Source organism: Calidris pugnax, unplaced genomic scaffold (assembly GCF_001431845.1).
Source record: "Calidris pugnax isolate Ruff unplaced genomic scaffold, ASM143184v1 scaffold29, whole genome shotgun sequence".
Lineage (NCBI taxonomy): Eukaryota > Metazoa > Chordata > Aves > Charadriiformes > Scolopacidae > Calidris > Calidris pugnax.
This window is the reverse complement of record NW_015090768.1, coordinates 900,028-915,357: the sequence shown is the minus strand read 5'-3', so window position 1 is coordinate 915,357 and position 15,330 is coordinate 900,028. Positions and strand designations below refer to the sequence as shown.

Below are 15,330 nucleotides of genomic sequence, written 5' to 3'. Positions count from 1 at the left end.
GGCCAAGGTGGTTTGAACAGAGCAGAGTCACGTTCTGGAAAGGTCACACTGCAATAAGCCCCACTGATCCATTAACAGAATCAAATATCAACAGTAGTCAAGTGTCCAGGAGTCCCCAGTGTGACTCAGCAGCCAAAATCCCATCTTTGAATGGTAACCTGAGAATTTAGGGAAACGTGTTTCACAGAAGCCAGGGAAACCGCACTCTGGAGTGCTTTTAGCTTTTCAGAGTGTAATTCTGATACTTCAGAAGGGTATTGCAAAGGTCAATCTTCCAAGGCTCCGTGCACACAGACCTTTTGAAACGGTCGGTGGGAATTGTGGCTGCTCAGTACCTGCAAATTGCTCTCCCTCGTTACAATATGGGGAAATTCTTGGTGATTAAAGAGAGAGTGACCTACACAGTGAGGTTTTAAATGTGTGAATTTCAGCCAGATGGATAATACCAACCACTGCAACACCAAGATAAGGTCTTTCTGCTCCATGGTCAAATATGAGCATATGACTTCATCTCACGTGGGTGCAATTCTGTTTGAAGAGTTGACATGACCAAATTTACTTGATATAAATGTCACCGTGAAGAACAGCAGTAACTTCTCCTCCACAGTTTTGTTCTGTCAGAGAACTGGGTTTAGAACGTTTAAAATACAAAAAAAAAAAAAAAAAAAAGCTTTGTAATTGGATGGAAGTACCCTCACCAAGGGGAAACATTTGTGATTCAGTTTCAGGTCCTCCAAGGCTGAGAGATGCAGCACCCCTGACTGCAGTTGCTATCGTAAACTTCTGGTAGGACAGGCAAGAAGACTGCTCCTTCTCAGGCTGCCTAACAAACAAACACAATATTGCAAACCCAGAGACTCACACAAACACATACAACTGTTCAATATGTCATCCATGTTGTCTTAAGTAAAAAAAACAAAAAAAAGAAACTGCACTTATAGATCAAAATGCATTTCTGTAGCTCACTGGTTTCTCCAGCTCCTGGTCTCCTAAAGCCAATGCTGACAGTATCCCCCAAATCCTAAGTTTAGTCAGGGACATAAATACGAAGATGCACATCTGTAGCTATTAAAAACTGAAAGAATCAGAGTTACTTATTTGTGCTCAAACATAAGATCCCCTTCTCTTATAATAAAGTGGAAATTAAAACTGCAAATTGCTCCGAGTAATTTTATATTTGGTACCAAAACAGAGAAAGACCAAGACCTTGGGAAAATATTTGGGCCTTGCCTTTTTATTTAATAACACATTCACCTTGATTAAGGGAAATTTCCTTTGTTGAATCCAAAATTAAAAAAGCCTTGCCAAGGAAATGTTTTTTTCATAGGTCAGCAACAGTTCCTGGGAAAACAGAGTCACAGCAACGTGTCCGGGTATCAGGAGCCCCAACAAACACTGAAGTCCTGTAACATTTTTTTCCCCAGCAGGTTTGAGGTTACAGATATAATTAGGTTAGAGTGGCTCGTACAGTATGTCTGATTTCAAAGTAAAATCAGAGTATTATGCATAATATTATGCAAAGCGCCATAGCAACAGTAAGGCAGACTTCTAAGAAATGCTAATGAGATAAGCTGTTCTGCAAAAACCCTAACCTGTCCAAGCGAAAAAACAAACACATTACTTAAAATTCATACAAGAAACTCACACATTCCTTCCACAGAAGCCCCCACAGCACAAAACATCTTATCACACCATCCCAGCAGGAGGGGGCACAAGGTCTGCACCACAGACACCTTTTGTAACTGGCTGCTCCCTGAAATCCCCATCCCACAGGATTTTCAGCTCCGGGTGAAAACCAGCCAGGAACACGGATGCCAGAGCCCCAGAGGGTGGGCAACAGGTCTCTCTGCCCTGGACCACCCCAACCTGGGCGATGCAGAACCTACTCTGAGCACATGGACCCAGCATCCAGGGGCAGAGCAAAACTTGATAAAAGGAGGGAAAAACCCACCAAACCCCAAACCAAACAAGACCTTAGATGATTTACTAAAGAACATGAAACAAACCCACAAAAATGAAAGGATAAGAGAGGCAGAATTGTTCTAAACACAGAATTTGACCAATTCAACCACCACAATTGTTTTACATCTCAGGTTAAGACAAGGAAGGCATAACTCAGCAAGTACTTGAGTAAACCAAACTGGTACAAAACCAATCGATCTAATAAACCTTAAATATATACTCAAGAGCTCGATTAACATTGTAGATCTGCATTTGCTTATTTCTGAGGTGTGAGGCGAGTACCTAACACAGCCTTCAAGAAGCTTTTTCAGGAAAGGAGAGAGCAACAGGAGCTGGGGAATTACAACCCAGTCCATTTATCTCCAGTCACCATAAAAATGCCCTTCAAGCAATCAAAGATGTGAAAGCACCTGGAAGATAACAAGAAGAGGAGCAATCGCCAACAGGTCTGTTAAGAATGGATCATGCTGGGTCACCAGTTCCTGCAGGGACCATCAGTGGATGCCAGAGCTTTACTGCAGCGAGTGTCTGACCACATCTCCCATGGACAAACAAGGTGGACTTGGCTGAAGGCTCCCTTCACCTGAGGGCACGTTGTCTGGAAGGCTGTGCTAGTGGGGCTCTGTCCTGTCTGCTCTGCATCACCCCCGGCCTTGTTGCTGGTGGGGGTTTTCATTAATACCATTACTGAGGATGGGAACCCTGGAACAACCCTGATAAATTGAAGCAGTGGCCTGAAAACTGGATGGAACCGAACAGGAGCTGGTTCAACACTTAGGATTCATTGGTGAGGAGGTGAAACAGCCGTTCTGCAGAGATTGACCAGGGCTACTGGGGTAAAACCCCCCTGAAGTGTCCTGCTGTCACAGGGAAGGCCAATGTCCTAGCCAGGTATATGATCAGGCATCAGAAATAATCCCTCCATGTCCTTGGCAATGCAACAGCTCACCTGGCATGGTAGCTGAAGTTTTAAATACCTTATTTGAAAAAGCTCTTCCCTAGCACCAAGTGATCAACCGAAAAGAAACATTTAGTCAGTCCCTTAGAAAGCGTGACTCAAGAATACAGGTGAGATGAATCAGGGCTGGGGAATACAAGGAGGTAAACAAGGGGAGCACAAGTCCACTGTCTCCAAAGACATCAAAAGGTGAGAGTGATCCATTCTCCATCCCTCAGCAGACAGGTGAGGAATGGGCTTGTAATTCTGTGAGGAAGGTTCACATTACACACTGTGAAAAATGTTCAGTTAAGGGCTGTGATTGAGTAGAGGATGTAGCCCGTGGAGCTGCCATCACTGGAGACACCTCACAGAGGGACTGGCCAAACATCCATTGGCAGCACTGATTTAGGGGCACAACTTGCAAGGTAAATGCAGTTCTTACAGGTTATCACGTGGTCTATTCACTTCCATTTTCCAATATTTTCAATATCTAATGGAAAAATACCTGTACAAAGAGGTGCTGTTGCAACTAGACATGGCTCAATATCTAGAATATATTGAGTTAACTTTATATTGTTTGTGTTTATTGTCTACAAAATTTGGTAGATGAGCCTTCACTTCTGTAGCCTGCAGGAGGCAGGAGAACTGCTGCAGGTGGAGCCCAGGCCACACTGGCATCATTTCCTTGGAAGCATTTTGTTCCAGAAAGTCTTCTTGGGAGTCCTGGCTCAGGCATGAAGACCTGTCCTCCCTCCTGCGCTGCCAGGAAGACCCCAGGCCGGCCAAACCAACAGACCTGACAGGACCAGACCCCACCAGTGCTTCCCAGTGCCAGATGGGCTGCCTCAGCTCAGGAACTGTAATTTTCACCTCCCCAGTAAGCACCAGTGAATCTGCCCTTCAATTTGCAGCATGATGGGGGTCATAAAGGCTGAAATTATTGTCTTTTAATTTCAACTGAATGTTTTTGGGTTTTTTTCTTTTCCTTCTCCTAAGCCACCAGATCTTAAATCCGTAAAGTCCCCAAGATCCAGCTTTAAACAGAGCTGTTCAAGACACAATTACAGAAAACCAGACCCTTAATGTATATTATGTGGGGAAAAAAAAAAAAAAGAATGCTTCAATACAGCTCCACTTTAAAAGTCCACATTTGCTATTTACTTATGTAGCTGAAAAATTTAGATAAATTAAAATAAATGCTGGTTTCTTCATGCACACATCCCATTCTTCATCATCTCAGCATGGCCTCAACACTTCTGGACATTCTTGCATTTCGCCTTAAATATTTTTTAAGTATGACACGACTAAACCAGAAGAGCCAGCAAAGGCACAGCCCCCATGTGCCCTTTCAGATGGCATATTAAAGTCTTGCTAATCTAGACACTGTTCGTTCAAAGTGGGGTTCAATATTATCACCAACCAATCAGTATTTGCTTCATAAAACATAATGGAAAATGCTAATAAGATTTACTTGTGAAATGAAATTGGATTATATCTTATCTATTTTAACTTGATTTGGTATAGTATTCCTTCTTCATAAGCCAGCAGCTTCAATTTCTTTTCTCTTTTTCTCCTCCTCCCCTCCCTCCTCTCTCAGAATTCAGGCAGACAAACACACCACTGATTCTCAGGCCACCATTTTTAAAAGGGAAATTATGGGGGACAGACATAAATTAAGTAGAAATTGTAGATTATGCAATATGAAGCAGTATAAAGGGGAAAAAAAAAATCTCGTAAAGCCATTAGAGTTATAATTTATGTGCTGTAAGGCAGATAGCAAGCTGGTTGTTTATGTACGGTTGGAAGCTGCCCAGCCAAGGAACTTGAAATTCAGAAAGTAATTTAAACCTGGTAATTTTCTTGTACATGCTTGGATGACTGAACAGCCGCTATATGCGATGAATATCCATATTCAAAATTATGCTTATACCCACCGTAACTGCTCAGGGCTCATTGATACATTCTATTAACCGGGCACAATAAAACCTTGATTTATTCCGCAGTTACCAGGTCTGCAGTAAAGAACGTTCCTTTTAATAACAGGGAAACAGTATTAAAAATTGTCAGCAGCAGTAGTTAAGCGATCATATTCATGCAGACGCGGTGCTGAGCCCTCACCGCTGCCCAGGCTGGAGATCACACCTCAAGAGGTGCTGTGCAAGACACAGTGGAGGGAGACAGAGGTGGAATGGGGAATTGCTCAGACTCCCAGGTGAAGATACGGAGCTGGTGTTGAGCCTGCAGGTGGGGTGGCAGCAGGAGAATTTAAAAAGTTTGCAAACCCAGGAAAAAAATAAATAAATGGGTTGGTTTTGGGGGGATGGAGGGACTAAGCCTTGTTCTTCAGCAGTTTGTCTAACAAAGGAATGGATGGTTTCTCAGAAGAGGAAACAGGACTGAAGAACGTAGAATCTCAGAATAATTTGGGTTGGTAGGGACCCTAAAGCCCCCCCAGTGCCTCCCCCTGCCCTAGGCAGGGACACCTCCCACCACACCAGGTTGCTCCAAGCCCCATCCAGCCTGGCCTTGAACCCCTCCAGGGATGGGGCAGCCACAGCTTCTCTGGGCAACCTGGGCCAGTGCCTTCATTCAACTAAGGAAACTCTGCCCAACCCAGGGTAAAAGAGGAGAGGAAGCCTTCAGCCCTTTTTGTTACATCTCCCTGGTTAGGATCTTTCCTGATTTAAAACTTTAAAATAAATTCGGTAGATGTTTCTTGTAAATAGTGACTAATGGACAAACAACAGCCCACCTAAATGAAACATTTAGCTTTTCCTGGCAGAAAGCTGTCTTGCCAGGCCAGCTCAACAGACAGCAAATGAGGAGAATTCTGCTGGTTTGGCCATGGGTGCAATATCCCTTTTTAAATGGGGCTGCCCACGAAGCTCATTCCAGCAGCACTGGCCACCACAGCACGTCCCACCCGCCACAAACCACACCTGGGGCTGGTGATGATGGGATGTGCTCTCCCAGCATCATCCAGCTCCATCACCAACCTCTCCTCAACACAGCAAGCTGCTTTTCTGCCCGGTCAGAAGGAAGGAGCGCCAGCAGCGGGGAGCAGATGTTGGGAGTGCTTCTGCAGCACTGGGGTGGCACGGGGACGGCGGAGAAACCCAAACCCAAGCGCATTGGCAATTAGCTGACTATGACAAATCATTCAAGTGTACAAACTGCTGCATGCTGCAGCCAGATCCTAGTTTTACATCGCTTTGATTTCATTTCCCCAGTCCTTTTCTTCTTTAGTTGTAAGAAATACATACATATATATATATATAACATACTCCACATGTCCGCAGTGCGGATTCACAAGTTTGCCTGAATCTGGCACAATGCCACACGCAACCACACACTTCCAGCTTATCTCAGATAGCTGAACATGGACAGAGGTCAGCTTGGACACCTCATTCAAGTATTTGCCTAGTGTTTTGGTTGATTTAGCAGTCCATAAGACGTTTCTCACTGCAGACAGAGGTGCCTTCCCACTGCTTGCCACAGTCAAGCCCGAGGACCCCTTGTTTGTGGTAGGCACCAAGGAGGAGTATGACCTCCTGAGCCTGCACATCCTGCAGATATGTTGTTTCTCCCATTATCATCTCAGCTCGGTGTTTGGGGAGGCCAAATCCCATCCCACTGGCAACTCAGCCCCTGGACTCACTGGTCCTTCTCCTGGTTGCCACAGCAAGCCCTCTGCTCACCACGCAGAGCTCAGCCATGGCTGGTGGAAGGGCCAAGGGCTAGGGCAGGAGCAGCCCACCACTGCCCAGCCATCCAGGCCTTCCTAATGCTGCCAGAGCTCGTCTTCCCCACCCACAGACACCTGACAAACTGCAAACTTTTATTAAGAAAACAGCGAACTGAAGTCAGAAATAGTTCCAGCATTGACATGATTTAGGGAGCAGGGCACACATCAACTAGCTCATCAGCTGAGCATTGCATTTAACAAGTCCTGGGTTTGGCCAACTAAGTTGATGCTTTTGATTCTCAGAAGGCAAGAGATATTCCATGAGTTTACCACCTCCTCTGTGGTTTGGTTTGTTGTTTTGGTTTTTTTTAAATAAAAAAACCCCAACATCCAAACAACCACTAAACAAGCTTACCGACTTTTCCCTTTCTGTGAGCACTTAGAAAGCTCCCAAGACAGCTAGTTTCACCCTTATTAAAATCCCCAAGATACGAAATAACACAGATGGAATGTTTGTTTTTCTAGAATGAGGCTGAGCTCACCATTCCTTCTGGTCCCTATTCCAAGTTATTTATTGAACACCATGAGACATTTGATTGCAGTTTGTATGAGAAGTGTCACCCCAAAGTACCCTGGGCACATCTATGCAAGTATCTGCACAACTTCTCCTATTGACAACATACTGCACAAAAAGTAATGGTTTTTCCTCCCATGTAGACCCTCATTTCCAGGGCACTGCCTGCTCTGTGGAATTCAGCAACGCTCTTGCTGGTGGGAACACCCTGTACACACGTGTGTAACACAGCTAGTCCCATCAGCAGCCCACCCACAAGAACCCACCTACCCTGCTCCCACCACCAGCTCTGCTCCCACCAAGGGGTGAGGGGCTTTGCTACCTACAGCACATCGACAGGGACAAGGTCTGTGGAGGAGACACAAAACTGAGACCTCAAAAAACTGCACTCAATAAAGAGGCCACAGCAAGTTTCAAGCCAGAAGCTGTTACAAATTACAAGCTAGGTAATTGCACTTAACCTAAGAAAACTTGTTAAAATGTATGGAAGTAATTATTGCTGTTTTCTTTCTTTTTTTCTCTCATGTTGAAGGGAAAAAGAACACTGTTCTGAGCTTTTCATGTCATACCAAATGCTAAACCAAGTTCAGTCCCAAGTCAGAAACACCTCTCCAGTGTGGAAGTCCCAGCAGGTTAGAGCTGTCAGGCTGCAGGGACAGGTTACAGGCAACCTCGATAGCTCCCAGTGTCACCCACCATCCTCCGAGATGTCTTCAGCAGGACTGTGCCATGGCAGAGCCCTCCTTGTCTGCACACCAGGGCAACCACACAGAACAGCTTGCTGCCTCTACTGGGAGTACTTCAAATTTCCACGGGGATCCACCACCATCTAATCACCCCAACACAATTTCAAAAAGTTCCTCATCTCCTTCTATTATTGCACAACTGTGGCAAATCAAATCAGAAACACTTCAGACCAACGACCACAGTGGTCCTCAGAAGTTCTCAGCTAATTACTCAGAAAATTACTCCAAAAAAAGCATATCTCAACATCACAATGAGAGCACCTGCTAGAAGCCTGTGACAGCACAACCGTCCCCTGGCAGACATAAGGAGGATTTGAACCTTAATATCATTTTTCTCTTCCTTTGATGAGACTAACACACACATCAAGTAGCACAGGCTATTTTGCTACTGTCAGACCAAACCCAAACAGGTTCCAACTCCACCACAAGCAGCAGTTCTCTGCATTAGACTTTTCTTCTCAGCCACATCCCTCCTCTCCATTGGATTTAGCGATTAAAAAACAACACGACTTACAGTTTACAGTGACTTTTACTTTTTTCACATCTGGGACTGAGACATCATTTTCTGCGCTGCATTCGTACTCCCCAGCCTGGTCTCTCGTAATTCCATAGATGTCCAGGTACTGTCCGCTCTCAAATGGTTTTGCTGAAATGAAATAATCAGAGAAAAACATTACTGGAAGCTGAGCACAAAGCATCTGAAGCTTCATCAAGATCCAAACAGCAGCCGGAGGGCTTTGCTGGGTGCTACAGGTGACACATGTCCAGGGGAAGCTGGGCAACCACTGCAGCTTCTGCATGGAAACATCAGCTCCAAGTTGGGCTGCAACCCCCCACTAAGTTTCTGGGGCTGGCCAAGGGTCTTCTCCTGCCCCACAGTCAGGCTCAGCATCCTCCAGACCCAGGAGAGCAACTGGTTAACACAGCTCTGTACCTGTTGGGCTTTCACAGGAGACAAGGCATTGTCCTCACTCAGAACCTTGCCTTAAGAGTTTCCGCGTCCTTTAGGGCTTATGGTTTGCACCTGGGTGGACATCTGCCCCCCTATAGCCATCAGAAGCAAAGCCAGCAATCAGGGCAAGCTAAAGAGACAAACAGCCCAACCCTGGAGCTACTGGTCCACCCCTGCTGCTGGTAATCCCAGCATCAGCTTCACATCACAGGTGCCCCCACTTTTCAATGACCATTTGACTTAGTAGCTCTTCATTAAGACACAGAAGGTGGTAAACCTCATCAGCTGGGGACATCCTGCCCCACAAAGGCAGCCAAAGGGTCCTGGAAGCAATCAGCAGCTGATCATCTCTGATGGGTGGCCACGGGTGCAAAATGGGTGGGTTATCCCACGTCCCACTGCCAGGGAAATGGTAGGCTTTCAGGCTTGCTCACCACACCACTCAGTGCTTATGTATGAGACCTAATAAACAGTTAATCTCATTAATTAAAAATTAAATAATAGCCTTCCTCTCCCAAAGGACCCAAACCCAATAAATAAGATCCTCAGCGTTTGCCTCTGAACACAGAAATAAGAACAGTCGGTGTAAGCACTGCTGAAAACAGGTGTTGAAAACAATATGAAGACCAAACTGAAATATGTGGCTTCTTGGTATGTTGTGTCTGAAGCTACTAATTATTTTAGATGGCAAGAAGAGTTATGGGATTCAAAAGTTAATTTATCTCCACTGGACACGGAGTCTCAGCACACACAGGCAGTTTTGTAGTTTTCTTAATCCCAGCATCTCCCAGCTTTTCCCGACTGTGGTTCCCACCTTCCAGTGAGTGCTTTGATATCCCTCAGAGGAAAACTGCTCCCTGGTTCAAAGTTCATCTTTCTGTTTTCATTTGAGCAGTGCGCTCAAAAGGTGGGGAGCAAATTAATTGTTTTAGAGCCCTCACAAGGCACTCACCCCGTAATAAAACAAAAAATGTTAAATGTAATTTTTATCTTAAAACAAAATATCACAGCAGTCGTGACTATAGACACTGGAAATTACAGGCCAAAAGGCTAAAAAGACCTGCTGAAAAAGTTTTCCCCCACGGACAAGCTTTTAATTGACTGTTAATAACTTTGCAACTTACGGAGCAATGACAAAAATCTGAACTGGGTAGTGAGAGTTAAGTAGAAGTATTATGTCCATGTCCATCACAGCAGTGAATTTCATTTGCTTATCTGTTCATGGATTAATGTTTTAAAGTGCACAAGGTTCAAAACATCAATTATAACAGTGCATCACTTAGCGAGATAGCGCTCATTAATAAGCACAATATACCATGCCTGTCACGGGAAAGAGCCCAAGTCAGCACCGGGTATGTAAAGCAGAAAGATAAGACTGAAATTGGAAAATTATTGTGAACTGAAGTGAACATTCATAAAATGCAATGAAATAATTTATGGGATATGAGAAGTTGCATGAGAATGAATTTTTTTCTCTTCCATGCTTTTTGTAGGAATAAAGTACAAAAAAAACCCCTTCTACAAGCAAGCCAGCTGTTAGTCTTCACATCGTGGCCCTCGTCCTGCTCCACTTTGGCCAGGTTGAATTTTCTTGGAAAAATGTATTTACTGTCACTTTGAAGAGCAGTGAAGGATGCAAAGCCCCTGCCCACAAAGAGGAGAGACCTTCCAACAAGACTTCTTTGTTTCTAATACCAAGAAAATATATATAAAATGCAAAATTCTCCTTTGTGTCAGGTTAAAATGACAATTAAATTATGAGATTGTAGTGCTGTCCAATGTCAATACTTCTCTGGATATATGGCATGCACCAAAATATTGTATACTGAATTCTGGGAATAATTTATGATGTATCCTATCCCAATTCCCAACATCAATTTGGAAAAGAGAAAAAAAATAATCCCCAAGTATCCGGAATTGCATAAACATAGTCATTTGTGTTTTGGAGTTAAGCTAAAAGCAAACTTTCTCTGCTTTAAACTTTTCTTTTAATGTAAACATAACACACCAGGAGATAACCTAGTTTTTCTCTCCCAGCTTTTTGGGTTTTAAATGCTTCTTGGCCTGTAGCTGTGCTTTGGCACCGGCTTTGCCACCGGAGGGGATGATGCTCAGCTCAGCCGGGGTCAGCGCAGCCCCACTCCCTGCCTGCAGAAGTGGCAGGTTTAGGTATTTATCACAATTCTGCTACGGCGTGAGCGAGGTCAGCTCCAGGGGATGGCGAGGAGACACCCCTCCAGCTGGAAAATACCAGCAGGATTGGTGTTTGCAGGGAAAGAAATGTGGGTTCTGGTGGGACACCACCTCCCCCAAGGGCTGCTAGGGGCTGAGGGCAGCGCTTCGAATTCCCAGTGCTCCAATGGGGGGTACTGGGTGGGACTTCCCACACTAATTCCTGGCAGAATGCTTTACAAAAACACCCATCAGCACTCATCATAATCCCTGTATTTATCGGGATCTTGTGCTGAGCTATTAACCTAATTTATGCCACAAACTCCGCGTGCATTTTTACAGTGCTGTAAACCCCACGGGTTTTATGCAGCTCACATACATATTTGAAAATATTCACATTAAGTCATTTTTAAACCCTCATGTGCCCAGAAATTTTGCATCCAGATCACACAGGAAAGCTTTTAGTAAATATTAGAGATAAATATTTTTCTTAGGGAATACACATATACCATGTTTCATCTTTCCTACTCGTCTGCACGGTATTTCATCTTCTCCAGCTTGTTTTCGGTTCTAGAGATTTCCCATGGCTGTGTGGGAGAACTTAAATCGTGTTATGTGAAAGGTATATGCATAAGTATATGTAAGTGCATTTATGTAGCGTTACATCCACAGCCAACTCAAAAAAAAAGGATGTTCATAAGCAGCGGGGAGAATAAATTGTGCATGAAGTTACTGGTGAATGACAACGAGTTTCAGGAGACAGCTCCGTTTTCTCACTCTCTCTGTGTGTGATGTCCTACAGCCCGGGGTAACCTCTCCTTGCTCTGCCCTTCTGCAGCCCACATGCATATTTTATGGACCTATCAAGACACCAGGAATGTGTCTGGTTGGCTTTTCTGGCTGCAGAGCCGAATAACTTACCAGATTTGGTATCTGAGAAAAAGAAATCTGGAAGGCTCATTAGCACCAGTCCATCAGCCTGAGCTCGTGTCAGCCAAGATCTTTGATCAAAGGAGGGAAAAACCGTTTGTTGAAGCAAAAAGAGACATAAACAGGGGAGTGCCTTGTGTCCAAGGCCATTCCTGATGGGTTTTTCAGGAGATTTCTTAACTAGACTTACCAAGACACACAATAATATGCAAGTAATTTGCTCTGGACATCTTGGGTTAGAGGATCATGTTCTCCAGCAAGGAAGGGAACTGCCTGTGACACTAAGCTCAAATGCCTATTTTCTGCTACTGCCACATGATATGACACCTGATAAATCATCACACTTGTTATTCCTCAGGAGGGTACACAATTAAAACTGTGTTTTCCTCCAAGGCGTATGGTATCTGGCACCAGGTGTAGCACACGTACACACTGCCATATGGACCGGCGCTCAAAGCCTTGGACGGATGGTTTTTGCAAGGGGAGTGTTCTCCTCCCCTGGTGTTAAACATAAGTCTGTAAGAGGAAAAAGCTGGTGTGAGGCCAGGGTAGCTCCAAAAAACTCTGAGGACTTCAGCTGAGCCAAGGGGGATTTTTTTTTTTTCTATTTTCTTGTTCTGTAGGATATTAAATAAGTACAACACAGCCCCAACTTAGGACTGGGAGAGTGGGGGGCACAAGGCTGAGCTGGTGCCAGTCCTGGTTTATGAGAGACTCAGGACATTTCAGAGGTGGACACGAGAGACTGCTCCAAGCGGAGTCAATCGTCTCCAAGAGACAGGAGGTGTGAAGATCCCAGCATGGGCCCATCCTCACGTTTGATGCCTCAATGATGAGGACTGGGCTTGGTATGAGAGAACAGAAGGTGGTGTCCAGTGACGATGCCGTCGTGATGCCATCTGATTATCACCAGATGCTTAGAGTAGCCTGAAATCCATAAGGTCCTTCTTGATCTCAGAGGCTGGGAGGAGATATGGGATCAAGGCTGCAAGGAGGCACCTGGAGATGAGTTGTTGTGGGATGCTGAGAACAATCTAAATTTTTAAAAATTGGATTCACAGAGAAAAATGATCTGAAGCCATTTCTACTACTCATTAGGGATTCTGGGTTTGAAGTTACAGCAAATGCTGTAATTGGATAGCTTATAGTCCTCTCCAAGGAGCTGCAGGTAACATGAACAGCTCGCTGTCTATTAGGAGAATGGCCCTATCACATTAGGGACCATTTAAACATTGATCGCTGAAGGCCATTTCATTTTAGAGAAGACATGCTCCACGTTTGAAAAGAAAAATCACATAAAATGTACAGAAAAAAAAAAAATCCAAAACGGACAGAAAAATTGAGGGCTGGGAGGAGATCTCCCAGCTGACAACATGAAACAAGAAAAGCAAGTGGAGCAATTTTGTAAGAGAGAAATGCTGATAAAAGAAAAGAGATGTGAACATAGATTGACAGAGTGGAAGGTTTCAGAGGTGGAGGCAAACAAGGTGTGTGAAATATATGGGTACAGAAGGAGACGTCTGGAGAGCTGGGTGTGTGCATAGTGTGGGCAATGGGAATGTCAGCCAGGTGTCAGGAGATGTGATGTGCAGAGGAAAGAGGTTTGGTCCTTCAAGAGAAGTTGTCACAGTTAGTTTTCCTCAATTCCTCAATTTCTCCAAATTTCCTAAATTTATATCAGTTTCCGTCCCTGCACAGAACCACTGTGATGCTGCACCAGGCATCTGAGATTCGTGGAGTTATGATGTTTTGGAGGAAATTTGAATTTTCTTTTTGCAGACTTCATGCTGTGGTCAGCTCACACTCCAGAATATGGACTGACTTGTCTACCCTTACAGCTGAATATTAATATAAGGAAGAGCAAGCTCCATTTTGATACTTGTGGAGAAGACACAGTCAACCAGATGTTACTTTGGAAGAAAAAACCCTTGAGATAGTAGGTTTATCTGCATGTTATGTCTCTGGATATTTAGTTTCATGTGTATCAGACTGCATTCTGATTTTTGTGGATCTGTTCAAACCCCTGTGCTGCCTGCAGAAGGCAGAGGTATAAGTACAACCTGTTGCAAATGCCATTTTTTTCATGGGAAGACCACATCGATGAGATCATCTCTCTCCATCGTGACGTGCAAAGTGCCCTTTGGCAGGAGAGGGGTTTTCAAGAGTTCCTCTTACACTGAGGCCACCGGGTCTTCTGCAGCAAATAGCTAAACGTGAACATCTTCATTTTGAAAACAGCCTAAAAAAACCCCCTTTCTCTGCAAAACAAAAATTAAAACCATGTAGGGAAGAATGGGGCAATGCTACTTTAATAACAAAGCTACACGATTAAATCTCACTTGGGCTTATCTATAATTCATAGCACTTAATGTGGGGATTTGGCTCTTGGGAAGGGGATAATTATTCCCAATAAAACCCCACGCCTGCGGGGGCTTTTGGAAGAGACTTGGCCCATCAGTTAGCAAGAGCTTGGGGAAGTCCTGGGGCTGGGGACCAGGAGGGATGGGGAACCACCCCCAGGCGCTCATCTTGGGGTAAAACACCATGGTCACCACTTTTCTGACATCTGGTAGCTTTTTAACACCCCTTCTTCCTGCTGCTGTATTGAGATGATGCACTACGAATCACAGATTATTACTTATCTACCAATGATCTGTTTGGCTCAGCTACATTTATTGATCCCTCCCATTTTATATTCATTTTTTGATTGCAGTTTGTTGCAACTGGAGGCATCGCTAGGGTTAAAAGTATCATTAATGACTATTTTTCTCGTATTATTTCACACCCCTCAAAAGCAATGTCATTTTGCAGTAAAACGTGCATTTAAAATAGAATTCTTAATATGTTTAAAATATGATTTATTCATAAAAATGCCCAGGAGAAATGATTGTGGGAAGTAAACCAGCAAGTACTGCAGGTGTGGTTGGGATGAACGTGGCATCTGCTATTTTCTTGCTGTCACCTCCCTGGAGCATTTGCCTTCCCCAGCCTGGGGGTCCTGCCTGCAGCCCCCCCGGAGGGGATGTCCACAGGGGCTGACACTGCCTTGTCACAAAGCCCTCCAGCCACCACCATGGTACCAACACCCACCTTAAAGTGGGGCAAGATAGAAACAATAGGAAGAAAAACAATAAAAACATAATAATTAGCAGAGTATTTGAAAAGTAATATAGAAAAAAGGAGTATCGCATTGGATTTTTGAGATCATCTGTTAGTTCTCTCTAAAAACTTGTGTGAGCCCCAAAATTGACAACCTCTCTTCAAATCACCAGTGTCTCCCAAAATAGTCGCCAGGGACACCAAGCAAAGGGAAGGGGAAAGAGGGTGAAATTCACAGTTCCTTGGTTTGGGTTTGAACCATTACAGATT

General features: G+C 44.3%; 1 protein-coding gene across 1 annotated transcript in view; it reads right to left on the bottom strand.

Annotated features, from left to right (window-relative positions):
• Window positions 1-15,330, bottom strand: part of NEGR1 (neuronal growth regulator 1) — a 298,752-nt gene that overhangs the window by 80,199 nt on the left and 203,223 nt on the right. The window contains exon 4 of the mRNA XM_014937350.1: window positions 8,422-8,553. Within this exon, the coding sequence (XP_014792836.1) occupies window positions 8,422-8,553 (132 nt within the window). The remainder of the gene's footprint in view (window positions 1-8,421; window positions 8,554-15,330) is intronic.